Source organism: Equus przewalskii, chromosome 25 (genome assembly GCF_037783145.1).
Source record: "Equus przewalskii isolate Varuska chromosome 25, EquPr2, whole genome shotgun sequence".
NCBI classification, from domain to species: domain Eukaryota; kingdom Metazoa; phylum Chordata; class Mammalia; order Perissodactyla; family Equidae; genus Equus; species Equus przewalskii.
In genome coordinates this window covers 47029225-47042009 of record NC_091855.1, presented here as the reverse complement: position 1 = coordinate 47042009, position 12785 = coordinate 47029225, and the positions used below count along the sequence as shown (strand labels likewise).

The 12785-nt window shown below is 45.2% G+C and overlaps 1 gene segment (V, D, J or C); it reads right to left on the bottom strand.

Annotated features, from left to right (window-relative positions):
- Positions 1 to 12012: 12012 nt before the first annotated feature.
- On the bottom strand, positions 12013 to 12506 carry LOC103562618 (immunoglobulin heavy variable 1-69-like). The segment is given in 2 exon segments: positions 12013 to 12329; positions 12415 to 12506. Coding segments are annotated over 2 exon segments (363 nt in total).
- Positions 12507 to 12785: the final 279 nt, after the last annotated feature.

Here is a 12785-nt window from a genome sequence, read left to right as displayed (position 1 = left end):
CCTCATTATTGTGGTCTTCAGTCTGAAAAGCTGTAATTTGGGGATCCCAGTAATAAGTTTGCATGTGAACTTCATAGTAGGCACCCAGTAATGTTAGGCATTATCATCACTGTGATCAGTGGTACTATCTCCCTTGGGAATTGGAAAGGACATCATCACAGATGGCGCAAGGAACTCCTGCTCTGCTCCTGCCCTGACATGTCACACCTGTGCAACTGAGACAGTTCAACCCACACTCAACCCAGTGTCATGACATGTAAATGGACCAACTAAGGTCCAGTTATCTCTGAAAATTCCATTTTTCTTTATTATTACAAAAACAGAAACTTGAATGCAGTGTATTATCAATTGGCTGTTTAATAATGTTGGTGAAGTGAATTGAATGATAAAGCATCCTCATGCTTGAATGTAGGTAACAGAAGAGTCACTAGAAGTCGGTTGAGCCAGATCAGTAGCACCACTGTGGACCCTCTGGTTAGGACCTGGACAAACATGCTGCCCTGCTGTATGACGGTGGAAGGGAAGAGACAGCACTCGACACCCAGAACCAGGTGAGCACTTGGCCTCAGGTGACCTCTGGGCACTGAGGTATGAACAGATGCAGAAGGGTCTGTCCAGGCCCTTTGGGGCTGATGCACCTGGAGGGAGGCTGAGATAAATTCTTGCTCACAGAGATGATTAGAGATAGGTGTACATATGTTTATGTTGGTAGGAACAAGTTTATAGGGTCTGTCCAAACATAGGAATGAAAAAAAAAGGATTGTGTCATCAGCATTGAAAGGCGATTGTGGCGTTTGTGGGGATATTTGAAGGCGAGATGACTGGGTAGCAGATTATCTTATAGTGCTGCTGGGATTAGATATGACTGATTGATATGCTAAAAAGAGATGTAGGGAGGGTTTCTTTTGTGTGTGGTTATAACACTGAAGAGAAGATGTACCCTCTTTCAGATTTTTAAGTATATAGTACAATCTTTTTACCTATAGGCACAGTGTTGTGCGTCAGATCTCTAGTACATATTCATCTTGCATAACTGAAACCTTTTAGACATTGAGTAGCTACCAGCCATTCCCTCCTCCCCCATCCCGTAGCAACTACCATTCTGTTCTGTGCTTATGAATTTGACTATTTCAGATACATCATATAAGGGGGATCATGCAATATGTGTCCTTGTGTGACTGGCTCCTTTCCCTCCTCATAATGTCCTCCTGGTCCATCCATATTGTCTCATGTTACAGAATATCCATCTTTGTAAGGTGAATACTATTCTATGGTATGAACACATCACATTTTCTTTCTACATTCGTCCATCAGTGGGCATTAAGGCCATTTCCACATGTTAGCTTTTGTGAATAATGCTGCAGTGGAGATGGGAGTGCAGATATGTCCTTGAGATCCTGATCTCATATCATTGAGTGATGTACCCAGACGTGAGATTGCTCGATCAGGAGCTGTTCGATTTTTACTTTATTGAGGAGACTCCGTACTGCTTTCCATAATGACTCCACAATTACATTCCTACCAACATTACACAATGGTTCCCCTTTTTCCACATTCTCACCAACAATTGTAGTCCTTTTTTATAAAAACAAATCACGGTCATCCTTACAGATGTGAAGTGATATCTCATTGTGGTTTTCACTTACATTTCTCTGATGATTCATGATATTGAGCTCCTTTCATTTACCAGTTGGTCAGAAGACTTGAGTGGGCATTTCTTCAAAGTAGTGAGCTTAACATGAGATGATTTGAAGGTCGCCATAATTAACAAGTCAAGATGACCCAATCACTTGTTGAGAGAGAGAAGGGAAGACGGTGGTGGGTTTCATATGTTGGGATTGGTAAAGCAAAGATTATAGCTTTGGTATTTCCCCTTGAAAAGTGGTGAAAGCGTAAACTGAGAATGGAGTGTGGACTTATGGGGAATTGTGGTGACATATTTGAGGACAATTTACTACCTTTGTCGGTTTCATTGTAAAAGTGAGAGAGATTGTGATCTATACCTGGAATCACAGGAATGTTCCTGGATCATATTCAGTTCAGTTGAGTGTGATGTTGCTGGATATTTAGGAGATTCACAACCCCAATTTTTCATATGACAGGTCCAATCGTGAGCCATGTTTCATACATAAGGGACATGAATGGAACACTCATTATGTAATGAAGTGCTGCATGAACTACGGGGGGTGCAAGTCAATGATATGGAAACGTGTGATTGGAAACGTGGACTTAAATATATAATGGAATAACAGAATATAACAAAAACACTTTACAATCTAAATAAGCATCAGTTTTCTCCTCAGCCACTCCTTAAAGCCGCAGAATAAATCAAATAATTACTCCTCATAGATTCTGAGCCATCTCAGGGTAAAAATTCAGAAAGTGGTCAGCCTCCCCGATGACATCTCCCTCTTCCCATCACGGATCTGAGTCTCTGTGGACATGCGACATTGCTCTATCAGGGCAGCAGGAGAGAGGGTCTGTTGGGACATTTCCCGTTTTTTGGAAGAAATGTCCCCTCCTTCACTCAGCCCATTGTCATATCTGAATGTGACAAATGGCAATGCTGTCATTGTGTCCACAAGTTAAGGCCTTCATTGTTTAGGCAGTTGTACGGGCACTAGCATGTGTGCTCTTTAACAGTCTTTCGGGCCCCCTATTGAGCAGGATGTCAAACTCATGGGCAGGATGCCCATTTGCTGGGATTTGTAACTCTCCAGGACCTGGTCAGCCTGGACCTTACCTTATCTCTCTCAAAGAACATCACATCGTAAGGGAACATAGAACCCCTCCAGGTGAGGTACTGTTCCTGGTAACGCTCGGTGTGCCAGCCACAGCACCTCTTAGCAAGCATAGAGCTTTTGTGTCCCTTACCTACATAAGCAACCCCCTCCACATCCATGATTGCAGGAGCACACTTCTGCCACCCCCCCCCCACCCCCCCCCCCCCCCGCCCCGAGCAACAACCGGGTATTCCCTGTAAGTAACTTCCAATAAGCCCATATGTCCTGCTCACCCTCTCTGGGTCTTTTCTTAGGTCTCTCCACAACCTATCCTGCACTGCTTACCCAACTGGGTGTGCAGTCAGACAGAAGTGGAAATTGCCCTTTTGTTACTTTCCACTAAATTAATTATTCATGATAAGGGAGAGGTAGTAAAAACCCATGTAATATTTAACCCAAAGTCAATGTGAATACATACAAATGCTGTGTCTAGTGGGGCATGCAGGAGGCTGCATACAAAGCTTGTGCTCACAGTTGTGTCATCTCAGTTCAGGCATATTCTGTGCATCTGTCGTATTTATTATAGAATCCCATCCAGCACCTTGTCCCAACACCGTGTGTGGATGGATCACACGTCAAATCTGTAACTGGAGATTATCAAGTGAAATAAATTATCACTAATGTGAGCACTAATTTGAATGTAGTCCTACCTGCAGTGAACACAGCCCAGATGGCAGATTCTATTGCATTTACTCAAGATTATAAAGCACCCAAAGACCAGAGTGTAAACACACATACAGAGAGCAAGTATATTTCTCAAGAGTGCCAGGATTTGTGATGCTTTGGAAATAACGGTTTTTAGTTTTATTTAATTTTTTCTCCTCTGCTGAAACACACAACATTTCAATTGGAGTCAAAATTCAGGACAAAGCTGATGTCATGTCCCAGCTCAAAGGCAGTCAGGCAGGAAGAATCCTCTTTCACTTGGGGGAGAGTCAGCCCTATGTTGTATCCAGGCCATGAATTGATTTATTCAGGCCCACACATCTTCTGGAGCAAAATCATTTTTATTCAGTTCACCAACATTAAAGTTAATCTCATCCAAATACACTTTCACAGACACGCTCAGAATAACGTTTGTCCAAATACATGGACACTCCATGAGCCAGTCTAGTAGACACATAAAACTGAGCAGCACATACGCCATGTAGTACACTCTTTCCTGCCAACTTCAGATTCAGGCTGCCTTCCCACCTCACGCTAAACAGTCTCTTCATGATCTCCAAGCAGGAGCTTTCTCTTCCTAAAGAGACATCAGGGAAAAACAGCTTTTGAACCTGGTTGAAGACATCCTAGCTGTTGTGCTAACAACAAAGGTAGCATTGAAACCCCAGAGTCTACCCCTGGGGCTCACATCTTACAACTGAAGAAGCAACTCAGAATTCCATGCCTTTGGAGGGCTCCTCCCGTGGAGGACCTCTAACTCAGGATTCTCAGAGATCCTCTAGAAGAAAACCTTCTGTGGACATAGACAGCTGACCCATGACCTTTGGGACAAGCAGATGAACTCTGAGTGTAGATATGTACCATGCAAAGATTCTAATAGCTTTATCATTCTTATCATTACTATTGCTTAATTATAGTCACTCTTCCTGTTTCCTGTAAACTCAGGTTGTTTTAAACGCTCAATGACACTGGATCTCCTTTCTGGATTCCCCTGTTATTAGAACTTTTACCTATAGAAAATGCCCTACTCCAGTTTTTGATGCTCGATTGCTGACAGCTTTCAAGCCTCCCCCTCCTTCCTCCACATCTGCCCCACACCTGGACGAGCTGCTAAGAAAGCTGAGAGTTCTCTCCTTGTCTCTGCTGGGAGAGTCAAACCACACAAGCCTCTGCCCACACACAAGGGCACTGAACCCAGCCTTACTCCCCAAAGAAAAGTGTCTCATTGCCACTCTCCTTTCCTGGCCCTCTGAAGCCATATTACCCCAGCTTGTGCGGCCTACACCGCTCTCTCCAGAGAGCTCAATTATGTAGAAATAAACATGGTCCTGTCCTCTTGGCATGAGTGTGACATCACCAGACCCAACATCTGAACCTGCTTTTGGCAGGAGCTCCCCCTGAATTTTCCGAGAGATATATTACTGCTAACGTTTGGAAATATTTATATATAATCGTAAAAACCAAAAGTTCTTGGCACCCTGTCCCCCTCATGTTGATCACTGCAGCATTAATTATAACTGAAGAGCCAGCTGTTCTCTATATGCATCTGGGAAAGGCCTCATTCTGAAGGTGGAGGCTGTGTAATTTTGTCTAAGGCTCTGTGCACACACTTCCCTTAAGACAGCCCACAAGATATGCCAGAGGACCCTAACCTCAAGTTCATCAGAAAGGATCACACTTTTGAATAGAAAACACATAAAACTAGAAACAAGGACTATTGTAAAACTGAGAAAACTATCATTATATCCAGGATATTAATGTGAAGTTCTATTTCCCAGAGTCCACACATGGAGCGTAGCTGGAAGGTCCTGGCCAATGGAGACTGAGAAAGTCCCCTCAGCCTTTCCCAGGTGCTGCAGGAGCAACAGCCTGTGCCACACCTGAGCCCCAGGTCAAGAGCCTGATTCTTGGGATGGAGAACAAAGAAATCATATCCGCCACTTTCAGAAGCAGAAGGAGCAAAGTGAGATGTGATCACAATGCCCAGGGAGGAAGAGAATGGATTAGCAGAAAACGAGAGAACCAGTCACTTCTTTGTCTCACGTGCACAGCTGCACATGGGGAGGAGGGTCAGACATGAAATATATCAGGTTTCACAGGTCACTGACCTGGGCCTAGACTCTCTCCCGGCTGTAATCTGGACAAAAGCCCTTCCTATTCAGGGAAGCCCACTGGGGTCTCTGTTCTGAGTCTGAATGGAAAGAATGGCCAGGTCCCCTGAGCTGTCTCAGGACTCTGATCCTGGTGACCATTGACAGAGCCATTTCTGCCTCCACAGGTGGCACCCTGTGTTTATGCACGTGATAAACTTTTTATTCAATTAAACAAACTTTTATAATTGAGAGATAAGTGGTAATCACAGAACTGCAAATCCAGAGAGGCTTCCCAAGAAACTTTTGGAAGAGGAAGCCGCAGACCCTGACAGGAAACCAGCCCTGAATATTCTCTGCACCTGCTCCTGGGGCTGACTCTGTGTCTGCTGGTTCTGATCAGCCCCTGCAGCCCAGCCCCTCCTGTCTCCCTGCAGGGAGCTTTGTGTCTGGGCTCTGACTTTCTCTCACTCTGTCTCTAACACAGTAATAGAAGGCGATGTCCTCAGATTTCAGACAGCCCACTTGCATAAAGGCAGTGCTTTTGGAATTCTCTCCTGTAGATGACGAATCTCCCTTTCACAATGCAGTGTACTCTGTTTTGTGACTGTTAGCTTTATTTCTAATAATAACAACCCACTCCAGTCCTTTTCCTGGAGACTGACAGATCCAGTTTACATAAATGTCAAGGAAGGTGAATCCAGAGCCGTTACAAGAGAGTGTCTGAGACCTCCCAGGCTCCACCAGCTGCAACTCACATTAGAAACCTGCAAACAGAGAGAAACTATGCTTAGGAAATCACACACACACACACACATCGCCAGTTTCTCCATATTGTTGGAAAGTAAAATGATCAAAGTGAGCGCCCAGCTCAGCCCAAAAATCACTGTGCTTCGTCTGAGTTATCTCCTGGAAGAAATGGAATAATCAGAGATGCTGGGGGCAGGGGCTGCTCTCCCAGAGCTGCAGTGACAGGGGCGGGGCTGGGTTTATCAGCACAGGGAGCAACCCATATGCATGTCCTCCTCCCCTTAGGGACAGAGAAGGGGAGTCCCTGGGTGAGAGTCCTCCCTGGACTCAGAGGGGCAAACACACTCCCAAGGAGGGTAGGGTTGTCATAGTTGGCATTTTCTCCACAAGCTGTGGAATTATTGTATTGTTAAACACTACTGAATCATTTAAAGAAGGTTTTAATTTACAAAGATACTTCACGTATGCAACAGCTTTCATGGTATTTCATCTCAGAGGGCATCCTGCCTGTGTCTGTGTCAAGGTGTGGATGCACAGAGAACTCAATCATCATTTTTAACATCCTCGGCTGGTGGACAGTGGGCACTGCAAGGGGCAGTCTTTTGTGTTTTCAAGATAAACATGGTGCCCATTACTCTTCTGTGGATGGAGAGTCCATCAGAGCAGAGACAGCACAGAGGAGGAACGTACACTTAGAAAGTATGTTTACTGCCCGGAAAATTCTCTGGGCTCTGCCTATTCGTCCCTCCCACCCCCAGTGGCTGGATAAGTTTTAGATCATGTGACGGTGGGACACATCTTACTGGAATGAATATAAAACAATGCCATTAAGCATTAATTTACTCAAAACCTATACTGCCATTACCACGCACAATCTTCCGAAAAGGTTGAAAAAATGGCATCCTTAAATTAACATTATGAAAACCTTCAGAAACCGTCAAACTCCCTTGGGAATAGTTACTCCCTAGTGGCATTATGGTCCACCGCTACAGGAACTCATCGGTTATCTCCTTCTGACTTGGTGACTGAAGGATCACGCATTTAGGGATTTTTCATCCAATAACACCTCCACTCTTGCATGCAGAAATGGCAAATACTGAAGGGATTCGTGAACTGTACCCGCTCCTGTCACCAACAGATTAAGACGGCTTTTCCAATGCATCTTTTTTAATAGCTTCCTATGATCTCTAACCGGGAAATTGTGTCTATTGGGAGAAATAGTTGTGAAAAACTTTCTTTGAACCTCATTGGATGGGATCTCTTGATTTATTTTTTAATGTTTTTAGCAATTTATTTTTCTTTCCATATGTGAGGAAGATTGACACTGAGCTAACATCTGTCAATCTTCCTCTACTTTGTGTGGCATGCTGCCACAGCATGGCTTGATGAGTGGTGCTAGGTCCATGCCCTAGATCCAGGCCTGTGAACCATGGACAGCCAAAGTGGAACATGCAAACTTAACCACTATGCCACCAGGCCTGCCCGTTTCTGATCATGGATTTTTAACAACAAGTGAAGCAGTAAGTCCCCAATGACTCAGTCTGTGCATTCTTGTTATCCAACTCTCTTAAGTCATGTGCACTCCTATAAAAGATTGCCATAGACTGAGTGGCTTATAAACACAAAATTTATTTTTTACAGTTCTGAGGCAAGGGAGCCCAAGATCAAGGTGTCAGCAGGTTTGATGCCTGGTGAGATCCCTCTTCACAGACCGCACTGTTTTCACTGTAACTTCGCTTGGCTTAACGGGGAAAGAGAGCTTGCTCACTCCTAATTATAAGGGCACTAATGCCATTCATCAGGGCTCCACCCTCATGAACTAAGTACCTCCCAAAGGCCACATCTCCTAATTCCATCATATTGGGCATTATATTTCAACACATTAATCTTGAGGGAACTCAAATATTCAGCCATAGCAGCAACTAAAGGATCACTCATAATTCCACACACTTGGAGGGCTACTCCAACAGAGCAACTCAAACTGAGGATTCCCATGGGTCCTGGAGAAGCTTCTGATCCTTGGCGGGAGAAAGTTGACCCAAGACCTTCAGAAGAAGCAGGTGACCTTGGATGGTGGGCAGCTTCCAGCTAGCACATTGGTCCAAGATCTCTGTTTATTTCTACTATTATTTTACTATTACTAAGCTTGCTTACAAATAATCATTCTTCTCATTATCCATAGACTGAAATAGTTTTCTACTCATCATTGTTATTTATCTCTTTCTTTTGCTCATTTTTCATGGTTCTTTATTGGGTGAAGTACTGAGAGTACTTTTTGCTGTTTGGCTTTTGATACAGTAAGGCTATTCCATCCTCTTCTTTTTCTGCCCAAACATGGCAAATACAAGAAAGAAACGGTTCTCCCTCCTCTGATGCTGGTGGGACATCGAAACTGCAGCAGCCCCTCCTGTGAACAGAACCCTTACTCCTCCCCCGTGACTGAAATACAACAAAATCCCTGAGCCAGTCTCCTGTCCTGGCTAGATCAAGGCATTTCTGATGTGCTTGAAAGGGCTGCCTGGCTCTCAACAGGCACCGCAATAATGGAGGAGATAAAACTTTTCAGAATCTTTTTATGTGTTTGTTGTGTTATCAGCCTGAACAACCATATCGAGTTTTGATGGGGTCTTTCTGCATTTGCCTTGTGTCAACTGTGGTTGGTGCCACAAATGTGGTGCCAAGTCATTGCCACCTTCAGTGGGGGTCTTGTTTCTCGTACTTTGGATTTAAAATGCTTCTGTTGCCTGATGTCCAGCCTGCACGTTATGCTCCTGCTTGCTGGCTGCCTTGTGCACTGAGCTCATCGTGCTGCATTGTTGAGTTCAACACAGTCTCTTTTATAGATTTAGCTGAGTGACATCAAAATCTGTGATAAGTACTTGGCATTTAGTGAGTAAATGTAAGAGTAGTTGGCTGTAAGTGACTATACCTTTTATGCATGGGAGAAATTTTTCTCCTCTTATAAAATATTTGTAATTCAGAGACTAAAGAGAAAGGCGCAGAATCAGATATGTTCCCTGGGGGCACCTGTCATACGGAGAGGAAGGCCCAGACCCTGACAGGCAACCAGGCCTGTACCTGCCTCTGCACCGGCTCATGGGGCTGACACGCAGAATTGGGGGATTGTGTGCAACCGCTGATGTCCTGAGAAACCCCTGGTGTCCTGAGCACCTCCTGCTGATGTTGAACACCATCTCATAGTTCTGAGTGTCCCCTGCAGCCCAGACCCTCCACAGGGTGGTTTGTGTTTGGGCTTACACTGACTTCCTCTCCTGTGTCTCTTGCACGGTAGTACTTGGTCTTGTCTGTCCTCAGATTTCAGGTTGGTCATGTTGAGAGAGACTGTGCTCCTACGGCTGTCTCTATAGTATGTGAACCTTCCTTGAACTGGTGGAGCATAACACTGATTCTTTCCAGTTTGTTCCCTCTCTCCTGTCACCCACTTAGCCCCTGCCCTGGACCATGGTGGATGCAGTGCATACGGTAGTCAGTGAAGGTGAATCCAGAGGGTCTTTAGGAGAATCTCTGAAATAATCCTGTTCTGTCACACATCTCCCCTGACTCCACCAGCTTAACTTCACACAACACCTGCAAACACAAAGCAAGCAGACTAAGGACCGTCCATGTGGAGCAGTTGCTGCTGTGCCTGATGCAGGAGAGACGTTACCTCTGACAGTGATGAGAAGGGAATCCCAGATGAGCACAGACCCCACGGTGTGGACACTGAGGAAGGACACACACATGGGGAGGCTCCTCACAGCATCTGCAGGGACAGGAGGTGAGCTGATTTTCATGAGCAGAGGAGTGGCCACATTTTCTTGTCTTTTCCCCTGTGCGTATTGTGATCTGTCCACTTGAGCTGGTCCCTCCCCTGACCTGGATTCTGGGGAGGTTCAGTGTAAATGATCCCTCTGTCTGGATGCTCAGAGTTACTCTGTCCATCACCCCTTTCTTTTCCCAGTGTAGACACTCTCTGGTACCCTTATCACAGTATGGGGTGAACCCTTGTCACAGTGACATCCAGTGAGGACATTAAATGTAAGCTTCTCCAGTGGAAATGGGCACTCAACAAGAGTCTGTAAGCCGGTTCCGGTTGTAAACCTCTGTCCTCTTCTGGAAGTCAGAACTTGGCCACAAGTAAAGGAAATGGACGTCTGTAAGAGATCACAGCTAGAGCAAACGGTTCCAAACGTCCTGATCTTGGGTTGTCACCTCAGCCAACAACAGCTGGAGTCAGGTCACCCCGATGTTCCTCTCTGCCCTGCCCCCTGTGCCCCGTGGGAAGCGGGAGAAGAAGATTCATCATGTCTGGGAGAAGGATCTGAGGACGTGGTAAAGATGTGCCTGCTCTCTAGCCCCCACACCTCGTCTCCCCTCCTACAGGAGCAGGGAGGCCCAGGGATGAAGGGACACTCTGATCTCCTGGGAACTGTCTACCTGGAATGACCCCATATTTGGTCAGATAATCTGAGATCTGTGTGGAGGCATGATGTAGGGAACATTGACATCCTCAGCGTTACTTTATTCTGAACGCTGACAAATGTGTCAGAAGAGTAAGAAATTTCAGACCTATGTGTCTGATGGAGGCAGACACATACTCCCGAAAAAGTGTTGGCCAACTAAATACAATTATACACAAAAGATAACCTAATACCACAGAGTGCTGTTTATCCAGGTAATGTGAAAGTCATCAGGTTTCAAAATGCGATCAATCCAATCTTCCTAAAGAAGAAAAAATTCTTATAATCATCAAACAAAATGAGGGCTTACTTAACCAACAAAAGACTATCTGTGGGGCCAGCCCCATGGCCAAGTGCTCAAGCTCACACACTCTGCTTCAGTGGCCTGGGGTTTGACAGTTCAGATCCTGGGCGTGGACCTACACACTGCTCATCAAGCCATGCTGTGGTGGCATCCTACATCAGACAAAAAGAATGATCTGCAGCTAGGATCTTCAACTACATGCTGGGGCTTTGGAGAGAAATAAAAATAGAGGAAGATTGGCAGCAGCTGGTAGCTCAGGGCCAATCTTCCTCAACAAAAAGCAAAAAAAAAAAAAAAAAAACTATCTGCAAGATGAATGATTTAGTATTGGACCTTAACACAAAGTATGAAATAAATACCTAATATCCATAGTGATATAAATAGATTGATTACATAAAACAAATGGCAGAGGAGTGACAAATATCTCATAAGAAACTCAGATAACTTATGTCGGGTTATTCCTCCCTCAAGAATGTGGATCTTGACCCTCCATCTCTTGAATATGGCCTGGCCTTTGGGACATGGCAGGAATTCTGGGTGACCTTGAATTTAACAGTGAATTTTCAAATATAATACTCAAAACATCCAGGGCAGAGCAAATTGATAATTTTTAACGTATCTAAATTTAAGAACTTTGTTCTGAAACAAGAACTACACTGATGAGGAAAGTTGAAGACAGTCTGCAGAATGAGAGAATATAATTTCATAGCTCCTATTTGGTATTGGACTTGAATCATGAATATACAAGAAACTTACAACTGAACAAAAAAAAAAACCAAACAACTCAATTCAAACTAAACAAATTACCTGAGCCGACTCCTCCTCGAATAACAGATTAAAAGGTGATCTACACAGTATTTCATTAAAGAAAACTTGAATGTAATCATCCCTGTCACGGCCTCAGCCCAGCACAGCTGCTGTCTCCCTCAGGGTTTCTGACAGGCTCAGGATGTGGGTTATCACACTGTGTCTTTTGCACAGTAATACACGGCCGTGTCCTCGGATGTCAGACTGCTCAGCTCCATGTAGACTGTGCTCGTGGACTTGTCTGCAGTCATAGTGACTCTGCCCTGGAACTTCTGCGCGTAGCTTGTATCATCAACTATAGGCAAGATCCCTCCCATCCACTCGAGCCCTTGTCCAGGGGCCTGTCGCACCCAGCTCATAGAGTAATAAGTGAAGCTGTCTCCAGAAGCCTTGCAGGAGACCTTCACGGATGCCCCTGGCTTCCTCACCTCAGCCCCAGACTGCACCAGCTGGACCTCGGAGGAGACACCTGTGGAGAGAAGACAGGAGTGGATGAAATCCCCCTTCACTGGCTCTGGTCTCCTCCTCATCCTCGGATCCTGGGAACTGATTACCTGCAGCCACTGCCACCAAGAAGAGGATGCTCCAGCTCCAGTCCATGCTGAGGGGCTGTGCTCTCAGGACTTCTGTGTGGGAGGGAGTGGCTGTTGGGTGATGCTCTCAGGGCACAGACATCTCCATATTTAACGTGGCACACCTCAGTTCATTTCCATATTCATGAGGCGGAATATTTCATAGTCAAGACATGAACCAACCTGAGAGAAGATCAAGGACCCAGGGACCATGCTCAGGGGGAGGCTGAGCATCCATGCCCTAATCCTTGTTTGAGGATACGTGTCCTCTGACATGTCCCTGAACTCTGTGCAGACAGAGCTCCTCCCAGTGAGGAACAAGCCCCCGCACGACATGCTCCTCACTGTGAACC